At 46.4% G+C, this 13,456-nt stretch overlaps 1 protein-coding gene across 2 annotated transcripts in view; it reads left to right on the top strand.

Moving 5' to 3' along the window:
* Window positions 1–402: 402 nt before the first annotated feature.
* The window catches only part of midn (midnolin), a 28,426-nt gene continuing 15,372 nt past the window's right edge, over window positions 403–13,456 (top strand). The window contains exons 1-4 of one of the 2 annotated variants that reach the window (XM_022191781.2): window positions 403–947; window positions 3,160–3,388; window positions 5,002–5,089; window positions 5,193–5,255. In XM_022191781.2, the coding sequence (XP_022047473.2) occupies window positions 3,168–3,388; window positions 5,002–5,089; window positions 5,193–5,255 (372 nt within the window). In that variant the 5' untranslated portion in view covers window positions 403–947; window positions 3,160–3,167. Of the gene's footprint in view, window positions 948–2,515; window positions 3,389–5,001; window positions 5,090–5,192; window positions 5,256–13,456 lie in introns of those variants that run through there. The other variant, XM_051947148.1, reaches the window with a different exon arrangement.

The following is a 13,456-nucleotide window of genomic DNA, read 5'->3' as shown; positions in this document are numbered from 1 at the left end:
CTAAAATACATTTGACTAACAGTGGGAAAAAAAATTTGTCTGAGTACTTTCTTGTTTCATACTAAATTGCAAATATTTCTATAGTAACATTTATGCCAATAAATCAGTTTGAATTCAATTTAACTGAATGTCTACTTTGGCATCTGATTAAACAGGTCTAACATCAGAGGTGCATTATTTCCTCGAACACAGATTTACATGGTGCCAGCAGTTTTTGTTTACAGGCGTTCAGTTCCTGTATCCAGGCAGCCTGTTTACCTGTCCGTTGCCCGGTGACATTTTTCTCTACGTCGTCAAATACTGGCAACACCCCTGACATCGCCAAAGCGTTCATTTCATTGACTTTTTCTTAAGGTGGCAGCCGGTGTTGCGTTTCTCTGCAGGCATGTGTGAGCATTAAACCCCCCTCTTCTGTTACTGAGAAAGCCGGGACACAGTTGACACACTCGGGAATCTTTATATGTTCCGGCTGTGCGTAGGCGCATTCTTTCCCACCGGGCGGGACACGCCGGACTCGGGAGGCGGTAACCGGGTGAAGCGAGGCCACCTTAAATCACATGCTGACATAACAAGAACGCTACTCTCCACCCATATCCGAGAAGAGTCTGTTAAGAGGAGTCTCACCTTCCCCAACTACGTTCTTATCACGGAGAAAGACGCCGGTGCACCGACAAAAACACACGGAGGCATCTTGGGACATAACTGCTGCTCCTTATTGGCCCATCGGAGCTCCGGTGCGTAACGACGCGCTTCAGACGCACACGGATCCGTCAGAGACTTTCTGTTTTTTTGTGGAGAATTTACTGTGGATGGTCAAGTGCTTGGATTTACACTCAGAGCTTTTTTTTTATTTTATCACTGTCTTGGTTTACTTCACACATCGAAGCTGGGGACTGGAACACAAGAGACTTTTACGCGAAGCTTTAGAGTTTTCGCCACAGTAATTGGTAAGTTTACTTCCATTTCTTTCAATCAAATCTAATGAGCATGTGAGGTGTGATGTTGGTAAAGTTTGTTGTGTTGCTGGGCATGAAATTGATTAGCCAATCGCGGATCGATCAAAGCCTGTCAGCTGCCTAAATGTGCCACCTTGCATGTAAATTCCGGAGACGTGCTGCGACCTTTATCGACGACAAGAGAATGCCACGGTTACTGTAAATTATAATTAGTGGATGACAGTAAGCTGATAATGTCTATCCAGAGGGACAATAACAACCTCATTAAATCATATTTTGCTGTCGCAGTGGTGCTCTGCTTTACATACATTCGAGCATGACTCACAAGCAAGTAGATTTTTGGGGGGATAAATGAATGCATGTTGTAATATTAGAGCCTCAGCCTGAATCACTTGCAAGTTTTGATTGTGAACATTTATTGTATGACCACTAGGTGGCGACCGAGTATCTTTTTGTTAGCGTTAAAGCCCCTTTAAAGGCTTGAGGCTCTGTATAGAGGTGAACCGTGGAGGCTTCAGATGCACCCCAGCAGCTTCCTGGTGTTTTCACTGCGCTCTTGTCTCCTTTTCTGATTAGTTTTCTTGAGGCATTTTGCTCGTGACATTTACTGGTCAGCTCAGAGTGGAAAACACAAGCAGCACTGATCCAACTTCTTGGAAAATATCAAGTCACACACCAGATTATGCTCTCTTCCTGCCACATGTGCTGCCTACACTGGATGTACTGGCATCCTTCTTCCTATAGAGACCGGCCTCTCCCCCTGTCCCGTGTGTAATCTGCATAGTATCCACTCTAATGGTTTCTGCATGTTGCTGAGGTCAGGGGAAAGAGGATGGCGTCAGCACTATTAATGCCATTACAGCCCCATCTGATAACTCAGATTTACAGGGTGGGGTGATGTGATCTTTATTCCAAGTGTTTAAAATAGCTGCGTCCACGCTGGTTGCTGCTGCTCCAACAGGAGACCCGATCAAAACAACTGATAATGTCAAGTGAAACTGCATCGATTTAGTCTAAATTCAGTTATTCAGTGTTCACACTGGGTGTATTTCCCCTCATTTTTTGCAGTTGTTGTTGTAATGAGATGCTATTTTGAGCCTGTTGCACAGTTCCCACACAGGAGGACCTTCTGCATTATTTTTTTAAATAAATGTGACCTGACACAGATTAGTGAGTGGTAAGATGCCAGTCTTGTAAAAAAAATAGTTTTTTATTGACTTGGCTGTAAAAAATGATTAATTAGCAGCATGCACTAACAAGTATTTATTTGTTAGTTTAGGGTTTTTTTAAACGTGGATCCTCTTTCAACCACTCTCTGGTGACCTGTAAAGGCACGCGGACCTCAGTTTAGGAACCTCTGCTGTGGTATGGGCCACATATTTTGTTCTATGCTGTAATTTATTATGAATGGCCTAAACTCGCCTGCCCTCCACGTGGGTGTGGATCTCAGCCTCCTATTGGCTGACAATCAGCGGCGTCCTGAAGGAGCTCTCCTGTGATTGGTGGAGCCGCCTCGGGGCTGTGGGCGTATTTTATCGATGGTGGAAGTGGGATACTTTGTGACAATGTTCATTGTCGATATTTCACTGGAGCTGCCTTGGGCACGAGTGCGCAGCGGAGAGCCTCTCGCTTTTAGCCGCATGAGGCTTCTGCAGCTCCGGACCGTGTTGTTCTTCTCTAAAGCTTCGAAAACATCCGAGAGGAATTTATAATATTTTTTGTTTTTTTAGACCTCGCAGTTTTGTTTTGTTTTTTAAAGGTAACCGCTTGCGTAAAAACAATGAGCGTCCGTTGCGTTTTTTTGCTGACAACATACTTGCGGTCCTGTCTTTGCCCATCTATGTAGCATTTCGGAAGACTTGCTTTGCACACTGGAAAACGCAACAAAGAGAGAAAAGATCAAACAAAGAGGGCAAAAGAAAAAGCTGGTGTAGTTGATTTTTCCTCGGGGGGAGAATATTCTCATGATATCGACCGGAGAGGAGACGGACTGGGTTTTATTCTGACTCTCGGAGGGAGAGAGAGAGAAAGGGACGCAGAGAGAGAAAAGCCCTCTGAATGCTGCCTTTGATTATTTGCAAGCAGAACAAGGGACGGTAGTCGAAGCGACGGATCCGCTTCGCCACCATCCTCCTCCTCACCCTCTTCATCCCCGGCTTTGCTCGTCTTGTCCCCCCACCTCCCACCCCCTCTCTGACCACAGGTTATCGGATGGACCAGCATCCCAGTGCCCGGAGCTGCACCAGTCGCGGGGCTTCGTCCTGCGAGGCCGTCCCGGCTGAACCCTCCATGAATCTGTACATCCACTCCACCACCGGCACACGCTTCGAGCTCTCCCTGCCCTTGGAGGAGACCGTGGAGGGACTGAAGAGGAGGCTGTCGCAAAGACTCAAAGTACCAAAAGAGAGACTCGCTCTGCTGCACAAAGAAACGTGAGTAGAAATGGCATTTTAATTAAATGTTTTCACTTACAGTGTGGGGGGAATAATCGCGCAAACATCATTTTTACGCACGAGTGTTGGAGACGCTGCTCCACACTGACATCATTGGCCCTAATGTTTAGGCTATTCCGCAGTTTAAATTGTGCAGACTTCACCCTCCGAGCCGGAGGGGGTATTTTCTTTTCGATCCATGCTTTGGATTTCTGCACTCGGGAGCTCCAGGGACAACCTTGCCTGCTTTTGGTCATCAATACATTCAAGGAAACTTACTGACCATCAGGACGCACGGTATTGGAATTACGCATAGGGGACACACCGGTCACTGGAACAGTATTGACCAGACGATCTGCAGACATTGCATTGATTCATGCTCTCCTTCGGTATAAATACCGAAGCCTGACTGAATTACTAATGCTGTGCAAATCAAACACACCACACATTGATGAGTAAAGTCACACAGAAGCCAGTCATGTATTTATTCTGCTGCTGCTGCACAGACATACACATTAACACATTATTCTGAAGGTGGATGCATCCAAGTTCCACGATAATATCCAGTGTGTTCTTGCTGTGAGGTATTTGGCTGACCAGTTTCAGCTGCTTTAAGCTGCTTTAATCGCATGTTAATTCCGAGCTGCATGGGTTGGGGAATAGTTAAACCCTTTTATTTAAAACTAACCAAACCCCACAGCATCAGGCGGCTCCCACATGAAGCCGGCGCAGGTTACATGAGCTAACAATAGTGCAGGTGGTGCTATGCAAAAAAAAAAAAGATGAGGGGGGGTGTGAGTCCATGAAAACAGTCAGCATTGTTTTTCAGCCCTCCTTCCCCTCCCACCCTTTGTAATCACCCAATAAATCACATCATCCTTTAAAACCTGAAACCCCCCTTTTTAATCCCCTCCTGCGCCTCAAACTGTAGACCTACAGCAAGTCGGGGCCGAGGGCCTTTGTTCAGCTGCACGGGGTGAGATTTGGGTCATGTCTGTAGAGCAGCCTGTCCTGAACATCCTCCACTATCCTACACGAGGCGAAGAGCCAGAGATGGATGCAACTGTTTATCATGATCTGCAAGAAGAGACACAATGAGGCAAGCATCCTGTTCTGCAGTAAATGCTAAAGCCCTGGAAATGTGTTCTTTGGTTAAACTTGCTTCCGAATCTAAGATACAGTTGCCAAAATGTTCAGCTAAGAACAATAGGCTTGCAAAACCAATAATAGCTACTTGTGGTATTGTTTATCTTTTCTTATATTTTTTTTGGAGAGATTTGTGGTTTTTGGTTTCAGCATGGAGCTTCTGCTCCTCATTTGTACGTGCGAAGTTGCCAAATGAAAAATACTTACCTCCACTTAGTCAAGTGGCAGTGGTGCCAAATATCCACTGCGAGCAGTTGTCAAGCTCCACTATACTCGAAATTGAAATATGACAGCCCAATCAATACTTCTCTTTCATGGAGCTTTTCACCCACGGCTCTTTTCCAAACTAGTTTTGAAGTCTGTCTGCCCCCCCCCCCCCCCCCCCCCGGCTGAAGGGTGTTTGTATGTCTGAAGACAGAAGATATTGTCAGCACAGTCTAATTATCTCGTTCTCTCTCACCCTGCAGGCGACTAAGTTCAGGCAAACTCCAGGATCTAGGCATCTCTGATGGGAGCAAGTTAACACTTGTACCGACAGTCGAAGCAGGATTAATGGTAAAGTTCATCTTATTGTGGTTTGCTTCTTGTTTGGAGTGAAAATAAAAATATCAAATACTGTTTATTTAATGCATTTTAATGTTTTTTTTTCTCTGTGCAGTCTCAAGCATCAAGACCAGAGCAGTCAGTAATGCAAGCCTTGGAGAGTCTAACAGAAACTCAGGTAAGGATTGATTGTTGTTTCCTTTCCGTGATAATGTGGATGCAGTAAAGTTAGTATCATACAATCTATACTGAGCTTCAAAACTTGTGTGTGCGTGTTTGCATGTTGGGTACAGAAGGTTGTAGCTTTGCTTACGTATAGACCAACACCCTGATATGACAGAGGCAGAGATAAGATGAGCAGGCTGCACAAGCCTCTTTGCTTGTCTAATCTCAGCCTCTTAAACAAGCCAAGCCGAGCTAGACATCCAGTGTGAGCTGTTAGGATATAATAAGCAGCAACACCCTCCTGTATCCTAGTAACATCTGTGATACTGTGCATGTGTGTGCATGTGTGTGTGTGCATGCATGCAGGAAGCCAGGGTGAACGCCACACAAGAGAGGCTTATTTATGAGCTGCTGAGAGGACCAGCACTCACTTCCACCTTTCTGTTTATACCTTTATCTGTAATCTCTCTCCACTCCTTCTGTACTTCATGCTCTAACACACGCACACACACACACGCACACACACACACACACACCACACACGCACTAGCAAGTTTCCAGGAAGTGTGCTGTGGCTGCATGGAGATTGAGTGTAGTCTCACTCACTCATAAACAGAGTGCTGGATCATCAGATGACAGCCTTCTCACACAGTATTAGCATAGGGTTCCTGGAAGCCTAGCAAGCATGAACATCCCGAGTGGGGCCTACACCCTGTGCTTACAGTGAAACAGCTCAGTAGCACTGCTTAAATACTATATGTATTTGAGTCAGTGTGGCATGACTCACCAAAATGATCAATAGTGAGAGTGAAGCTGGAAGAAAAAAAAGAAAAGCTTCATGCCGGCCACAGAGAGAAAACCGAGCAAGCAGAGAGGCGATAAGGCTGAATGCACACAACAGTGTGACGTATGAGACACTCTGCAGCTGACTGACTGACTCAGATCAACTTCCTTTTGTAGTGTTGGGTAACACTGAGATGTACGTAACTGCATCAGTGATGCGCCGCTGACTGATGTCAAAACAGTACAAGATGGTGAAACTGAACGCTGATGTAAGGAGTTGAGCGTGTGAGCGACGCAGAGGTTTGCGTTCCGACGAACCCACCCAGGCGAACGACGAATGCATTTGTTATCAGAGGATATGGGTCGGCCTCGCAGATAGCCAAGTGCGGTTTTTGGTGTTCGGCTTCTTTCCCTGCTGATAATTTTCTGGTGGAAATCCTGGCCTTGTTTGTGTGTGTGTGAACTCAGCTTGCATCTCGTAGCACTGACAGCAGATGACTGCATGTGTGTAGGTGTGTGTAAGTGGACGTGTCCGCTGGATGTGTGTGTGTGTGTGTGTGTGTGTGTCACAGTGTTAGTGGGCTGGAAGCAAGCCTTGCCCATCATGTAGTACGCCTTTCCTGGGCAGCCAAGAGTGACTGTCATTTTCACCAGAGGCAGATGATAATTCCACCGCTGACCCAGAAGAGCGCGTTTCTCACTCTGCCTTCCTTTCTTGCGTGTCTCTCTGGCCACAGAACCTTGCTACTCTTTACATTCATTAGATGAGTCACAAGCTTGGGTTTGTTTCTCAAGTATTGCTCACCACATACATTACTTTTGCATTCGTGTTTATTTCGATGCTAATCTCGCAGTGGAGGATAGAGAGGATAAAGGGTGCAGGAAAAGGTTAAAATAAAGGCACGAAGCTGCTTTAGTGTGTTTATATCTACAGAAATTGATTCCTCTTTATAATTCATGAAGGGAAATGGAATGATATAGATTGTGGGGAGATTACGGATCTGAGTAAGATTAGAAAATAGGAACTCAAAGCTTTCCCTCACTTCCTCTCTCCCCTCCCTCCTCAACTAACTCTGGGGCTATCAAAAATCAATCAATGCACTTAGCTTTTAAAAGTGTCTGACACAATAACTGATATGCCCATACACCCAAAAATAGCCTCGGGGAGGTGTGGGGTGGAAGTGGGCATGAGCCCCAAGACCCCTCACAACCCCTCACCCTTCAAATATTTCGGTCTTGTGAGCTCTCATTTCCATGTCAGGTGTTTTTCCTGGAAGTGTATATATGTATTAATGGAGGACGCCGGATCACCTTATGACTTCTCCTTTATCGGGACTCAGGAGAAGCTTGCAGATATCCGGCCAACAAACCGGGCACGACATGTCAACTTCCAGGGCTGTTTCAGACTTTTGTGCCATAAGTTAGAGAGAAAATGTTTTATGGAAATTGAGCCCCAGCAATTATCGAAATGGGATTTTTTTTCTCTCCCCCTTTTCCCTCCTTCTCTCTCTCTCTTGTTTCCGCTTAACAGCTCTCCCAGGGCACTATAATTTAAATGTGCTGGTGTTTGCAAGTCCGGCAAGCCGCCTCGGTTTGACCGTGATGGCTGGCTTCTTAGCAAGGACAATCCTGGCTGCCTTAATTCCTCCTCTGGCATCTCACTGGACTTTTTCTTTTTTTTTTTTTGCATGACATCTAAGCTGTATTAAGCCACTGCATCCTGACAGCCCATCAAAACACTGTTGCCTGCACTACTCTCTTCTCATTCTGTCTGCTAAATAGAGGTTGTGTGTTCAGCTTATATTTGCAGTCGTACATGGGCACACACACAGCAGAACTGAAAGGATATATTTAAGAGGATTTCTGATCCTGATGAGAGAATGAGGAAAATGTCTGAGCCTGGTAGTAAAATGAATGTATACTTTGTGTGGCAAGCAGAGAAAGAGGAAATGAAGGCAATATTTACTATTTCCGGCCACATGTAGGCAGTGACATCAGCTCCTCATCTATTGATCCTGGTATTTAACAGAAAGAGACGGATTATGTGTCCCTCTCAGCGCACAGGGACTATTTGCTCATTGATGCACATTGATGCTAGAATAAAAGCCAACCAGGCAGGAAGACGGGCAGGCATCACCCTTACCATCCCCCCACCACCACCACCACCACCACCACCTCCTCCCATTACCCTTCCCCCATGCAGCCACCTCTTTGTTCCTATCTTAAAGCATGAGCACCAAACCTACCCAGCTGACATCCACTCAAACAACAATGATGGAGGGGTCAGTCTTCAAGTTTTTGGCCCCGATGCTCCCCCTTTTTCTCCTCCATAGGGCTACACCCGGTCGAGTGCAGCTATACCGGTTTTAAAAATCAATGCACAACCCAGCTGGAGTGGAGGCTCAGCAGCTCCGCAGATTGACAAAATTTTTGCCTTGAACACTAACACACAGGCTGCTCTGGGAGGAGGCTGCGTGTTGCCATTCCATATGTCCCGGTGGAATAGGCTGTTACATATCTGCTCCACTTTCCTCCGACAAGCACCTCTTGTCGTCCTCACGCACTTTCCCTCCTTTCTCCTCGTCTTCGCTTTAGTAGCAACAACATGCCCGGATTATGCCAAGGTTTTGTCGTTGCGTCTACGAGCAGACAGATGCAAACTAGACGGATCTAACAATCTGCAAAAGGAGTCATCTTGAGGTCACTGTTACCTCATTTTCCTTCGCTCTGCCTCCCTCAGGGCGGTTTGACAGGTGGAGGAAATAAGAAAAGGAGCTTTGCAAAAGGCATTCTGTCCAACTGTGTTTGTGTGGAGGTTGTAGGGAGGACGACTCCATATGCTTGGGTAGCTCACACATGAAGAAATATGAAGTACAGGCTGATGGAAGGAGGGAAATCAAGACAAGAAATGATAGATTTTGGAGAATAGTGTTAGGTTTAGGACAATAAACTTTGTACCTGTGCATGTCTGTGTCCCTGCACATGACTGTGTGTGAAACAGCTCAATGCAGGTGGTCAATGTGTTTCTCTTTCCAGTCCTGCACCATGTAGACAACCTTATCTTGATGCTAGTTAATCAGCAGGATTGACGCTACTAGAAATCATTGGCGAGTAATTGTATTGAGGATTTGGGAGAGCAAGGAATTGAAAAATGACTGAGTCAGTCTGTTGGTCAATATGAGAGGATCCTCCCACCCTTTTTTAATAGCACAAAGCTCCCCCATCCCGTCCTTCTCGCTGCCATTGAAATGACGGCTTTTTATATGCACACAGCTTAAGAGAGAGAGTCTTTGCTCTTTAGAATGGTAATTTGCTGTTTTTGTTACCTAAATGAAAGCTACAGAAATTAATTTGTTGCTGAATGTGTAAATCAAATTGTGTATGGAAAAAAAGACAATGCTGATCTAAAGGCCCATTCAGTCCCCGCTCATGTAAATCCTGGCCTTGAAAAATTGCATTAATAAGCTGATCACGCAGTATTTTTTTTTCTTTGCACCTGTGTAATCCCCTTTGTGATGCTTAAACACACAGTGGGAGGTGGGAGATGCTGGGGATGGGTGGAGGGATTCAAGGTGTGTTGTGGGGCAATCAGGAGAGAGGTGGATTTTTTGCAAGGGGGGAGATTTCAATGCCCCATTGTGTGTATGCATCTGGTCGCATGTGGGCGTGTGCATGTGCCAACATCCATTTTTAATGTCTGTGTCTTTGTGTTTTCCCTCGTCGAGCGTCCAGAGGAGTCTTATTTCTCAATATTTGAGTCGTGACCGTCATTGTTTTCCATTCCCTGGCGACACGGTGCTTTTGTGATTCAAGTAGCAGGCATCGTGACTAGTGGGGCTACTGTGTGGGAGGATGGAGGCCAGGAATATCACGTCTGATAGCCACCACCGACTCTAATGAAGTCAATTAGGCATATGTTGCTGTTGAAACAGAGAGGCAGGGGTCAAAAGAACCAAGTCTTTCAGTAAGTCATGTAAAAAAAACATGGCGAAGAAAGAAGTATTCAGTAGAAACACTCCCTACATTTCTTCCAGCCTGTTATCTTTCCTCCATCTGTCACAGAATCCCCACACCTCTCCTGCCTCTCCGTTTACCCACTTACTTTATCTCAAACTGATGAGATGCGGCTTCTTCCTCCGTTTGCTGCAGATGATGTTGTTTTTGCAAGTATCCACAGAATGCGTCTCGCTGGGTACAGAAACGCTGTGAGGCTGCTCTCCACCAACACAGTATCCTGATTAAATTGTACTAATCAGTCGGTGTAAAAAGGCATTCAGTGGAGCGAGAGGCGTGTGAGCAGCAGGGAAACCAGAGTGAGGATTTTTTTTTTTCCCTTTGCTGTTTGCTTGCTTAAACTTGAATTGCATGCATGGGGCTGAGAGGCTTGTATATGGATGCGAGTCTGCTCGATGCTGGCCGGCCAGTTGTTGGCACAGTTCGAGCGGCGGCTTTTTGCGAGGAACCCGATCATCCTGAACTTTGCCACTCTGATCTCTCTTTTCACTCAGCCGATCAAATTCTGTGATGGCCAGCTGGTCCTCTCTCTTGCTCCTCTCAGCCCCCTCTGTTTCTTATCAGGCAGTATTACAGACGCCTATCTTTCTAATGGGGCCTTTGAAGAGCCCCCCGGCTGCCTTTAGGATTTTGGACATGATGCAAGTCATTGATTTTTCTTTTTTCTTTTTGCCTTTTTCTCTTTTGAGAGTCTGTTATTGCATCTTTAGCTGGTGTGTGTCTGCAAAGAGGCTATCAATAGTGTCCTGGTGCGATCAAAGCATCTAGGTCGATTGGCGGGTTAATAAGCAGCTTTTTGAACCGTACCTTTTACCTGAGCAGTCCGACAGGTGAGCAGCTGCACCAGAGCCAGAATATGGCTGCAGGAGACGGCTTCCTTCTCCTCTCGTGGCTTCCCTCTTCTCCACCCTCCCGTCCCGCCTTCCAATCCTCTATCCTCTTTTCTCCAGCACAAAGCTGCTCAGTTGTTCATGAATGTCAGCTCAGTGCTGCCAGCTCGCTCTATCTTTCCCTCCCTCTCGCCCTCCCCCAGTCTCTCAGCCTCTCTCTCTCTCTCTCTCTCTCTCTCTCTCTCTCTCTCTTCCTCCCTCACTCCTTATCTCCCTCCCGTAGTTCGCTTAGTGTGCAAAGGAAGAACGACTGCAAATGAGTTCCTTGAACCACAGGGACCCCAATAAATAAAACTGTCAGCCAGAGATGTCGAAAGAAAAAAAAAGAGGGAAGGAGCCAGAGGCACAATCTCACTGAATATTTCATCACCCACCACCACCACCACTCTGACACCCTACCCCCATTGCCCGCATCCCCATCCCCCCTCACCATCCTTGTTCCTTTCCTCTCTCTCATGCCATCCTCCCTCCCTCCTTTTTCCTTCTCCATCTTGTCTCCACCCCTCCTCTCCCAGCTGCCCCTTATCATATTCTCCCCCACTACTGCATAGCAACCAAAGCTTCCTGCTAAACAAAAATACCACCTCCTCCTGGACCCTAAACAAAATGGTTGATGGCGCCGGGGTCACTTGTTAAGGAGGCGGAAGTTGCCTCTGGTGAGTAAAATCAGCTCTATATGTTGGTTTCAGGAAGCACACTCCTTGTTCTTCAGGCATGAAGTCCTCTTCTCTTTGCATACCACTGCTGCTGAGAACAATAAAGAGGCTGGTTCCTCTCTCTCTTTCTGTCTTAACACAGCAGAAGTGGGGCCCTCTCCTCTCCTTGTCGTGCAGCTCTCAGAGCAAACCACTACAGACAGCCGTAAGTTGCTTTCACAAAGGATTGGAATTTCTTTTGCTGCTGCAAAGGTGGAAACAAAAATGGAGGATGAGGGACTTAAAGACAAGCCATGAAGCTCTCTTTTGTTTGCCTGTGATGTTCCAGAAAGCTCTATCTGGTGTTTGTCCTGACATCAGTGGTAGCCAGCCACATTGGCTGTCTTGGCTGTGCTCCTGAGAGCAGACAGGCATATTTGGACTGGAGCTGAGCTGCTAGCCGAGACCTCTGGGAATCATTTGCTAGCCAGCTCTCCAGCACTAGAGAGCCCCCTTCCCCCTCCTCTTCCACACAACACACACATACACTCTCTAACTCCCTCCCTCCCCTTGTTTCTCTCATAGTCTCTGTCCGTCTGGAAGAGGCTTGTTGTTACACGATCGCTCTCGCCAATCTAGCCTCTGGCAGGCAGGCTGCGCTGTATCATCCTCCGCCTCCTCCCTTCCCTCAGGAAACAGGCCCTATTTCAGGTGTTCCACTCCACAGCTCCTGGCTCCCAGCTACACAAGCTGTTCGCCCTCCTTTTCTGGGTGTTCGGGATTTGTCAGGAGGAGGGGAGGCAGAAGCGGCAAAAAAATGATGTAGCTATTAGTTTGGGGGAGTGGAATTCCACACCTGAAAGTTTACTTTGGCTCTTTTTGTTTATCCCTTTTGGGTGGAAATGGAAGATGACCGCAAAGATAGCGAGAGTGACCGATCAGATTATAGCGCTGGAGGCGTCCCCTGTCATTTTCTCTGCAAATTAGATGTCTGTGTTTATGTGGGTTTGTGGCCTTTTAATTTCTTGCCTAAAGAAGAATCTGTGGTGGGTGGTGTGTGTATGTACAGAGACCCCATATGAGTCACACGCATGGTTCCACACACATTTTTAGCTCGCATGTATGTGAGACTTAGCGAAGGCTTGTGTGAGCAACTTCTAAATTGACTTTGTGAGTCAACGACTGAGACTCTGAGACCTGGAGTGACAAAAATCGACTGGAGGAGGGAAAAAAGGGAGGTGTGAGGAAGAAAGCTTGCTTCTCTCGCAGGCTAATTTGAAGCCTGCCATGTGGTGTTGGGAGCTCAGTAGGAGTATATGAATTTCAGCTTGGTGGTTTTGAATAATCCACACTAGTCATTATAAGGGTAATCAAGCCTCCTCTGTTTCTCCTGCTGTCACTCACTGTCTGCCTTTTTCTCTGACTTTCTCTCGCACACACAAAGAAAAACAGAGCGGTGAAGCAAAGGCAAAGTAAAATGGCATCTTGGATGATCCTTACAGGGAAGGTTTGGACTTAGCATCCAGATGTGTCCCCCAAAATATCCAAAAAGTCACTGCAACCTTCGTTCCTACACATTTGAGCAAAAGAAATGTATGTTTCTGTTTAGCAACAGTTGCAGTTTCTCTTGACATGAATCAAAACCTGATCTCGAGTGGTTGCTGTCGACAGAATCTGATGCCAGGTGTGAAATGTAACCTGGATGTTGACTCAGTCTGAGCATATGTGGTTAAAAGGTCTGAACGCAGACACGCAGATACTAACCTATCTTCTGCCTCCCTCTTTTATTGTAAACACTGTCTTGTTGATCTCCCTTTGGGGCGTCTGACTTCATCCATTTGTGTGCGTTGTGGTTGCAAACTCATTCTCTTGACAGCTGTCAGTCACAGATC

Source organism: Acanthochromis polyacanthus, chromosome 4, assembly GCF_021347895.1.
Source record: "Acanthochromis polyacanthus isolate Apoly-LR-REF ecotype Palm Island chromosome 4, KAUST_Apoly_ChrSc, whole genome shotgun sequence".
In the NCBI taxonomy this organism is placed as follows: domain Eukaryota; kingdom Metazoa; phylum Chordata; class Actinopteri; family Pomacentridae; genus Acanthochromis; species Acanthochromis polyacanthus.
Note: the sequence above shows the minus strand (reverse complement) of the source record. Positions and strands in the feature narration are given on the sequence as shown.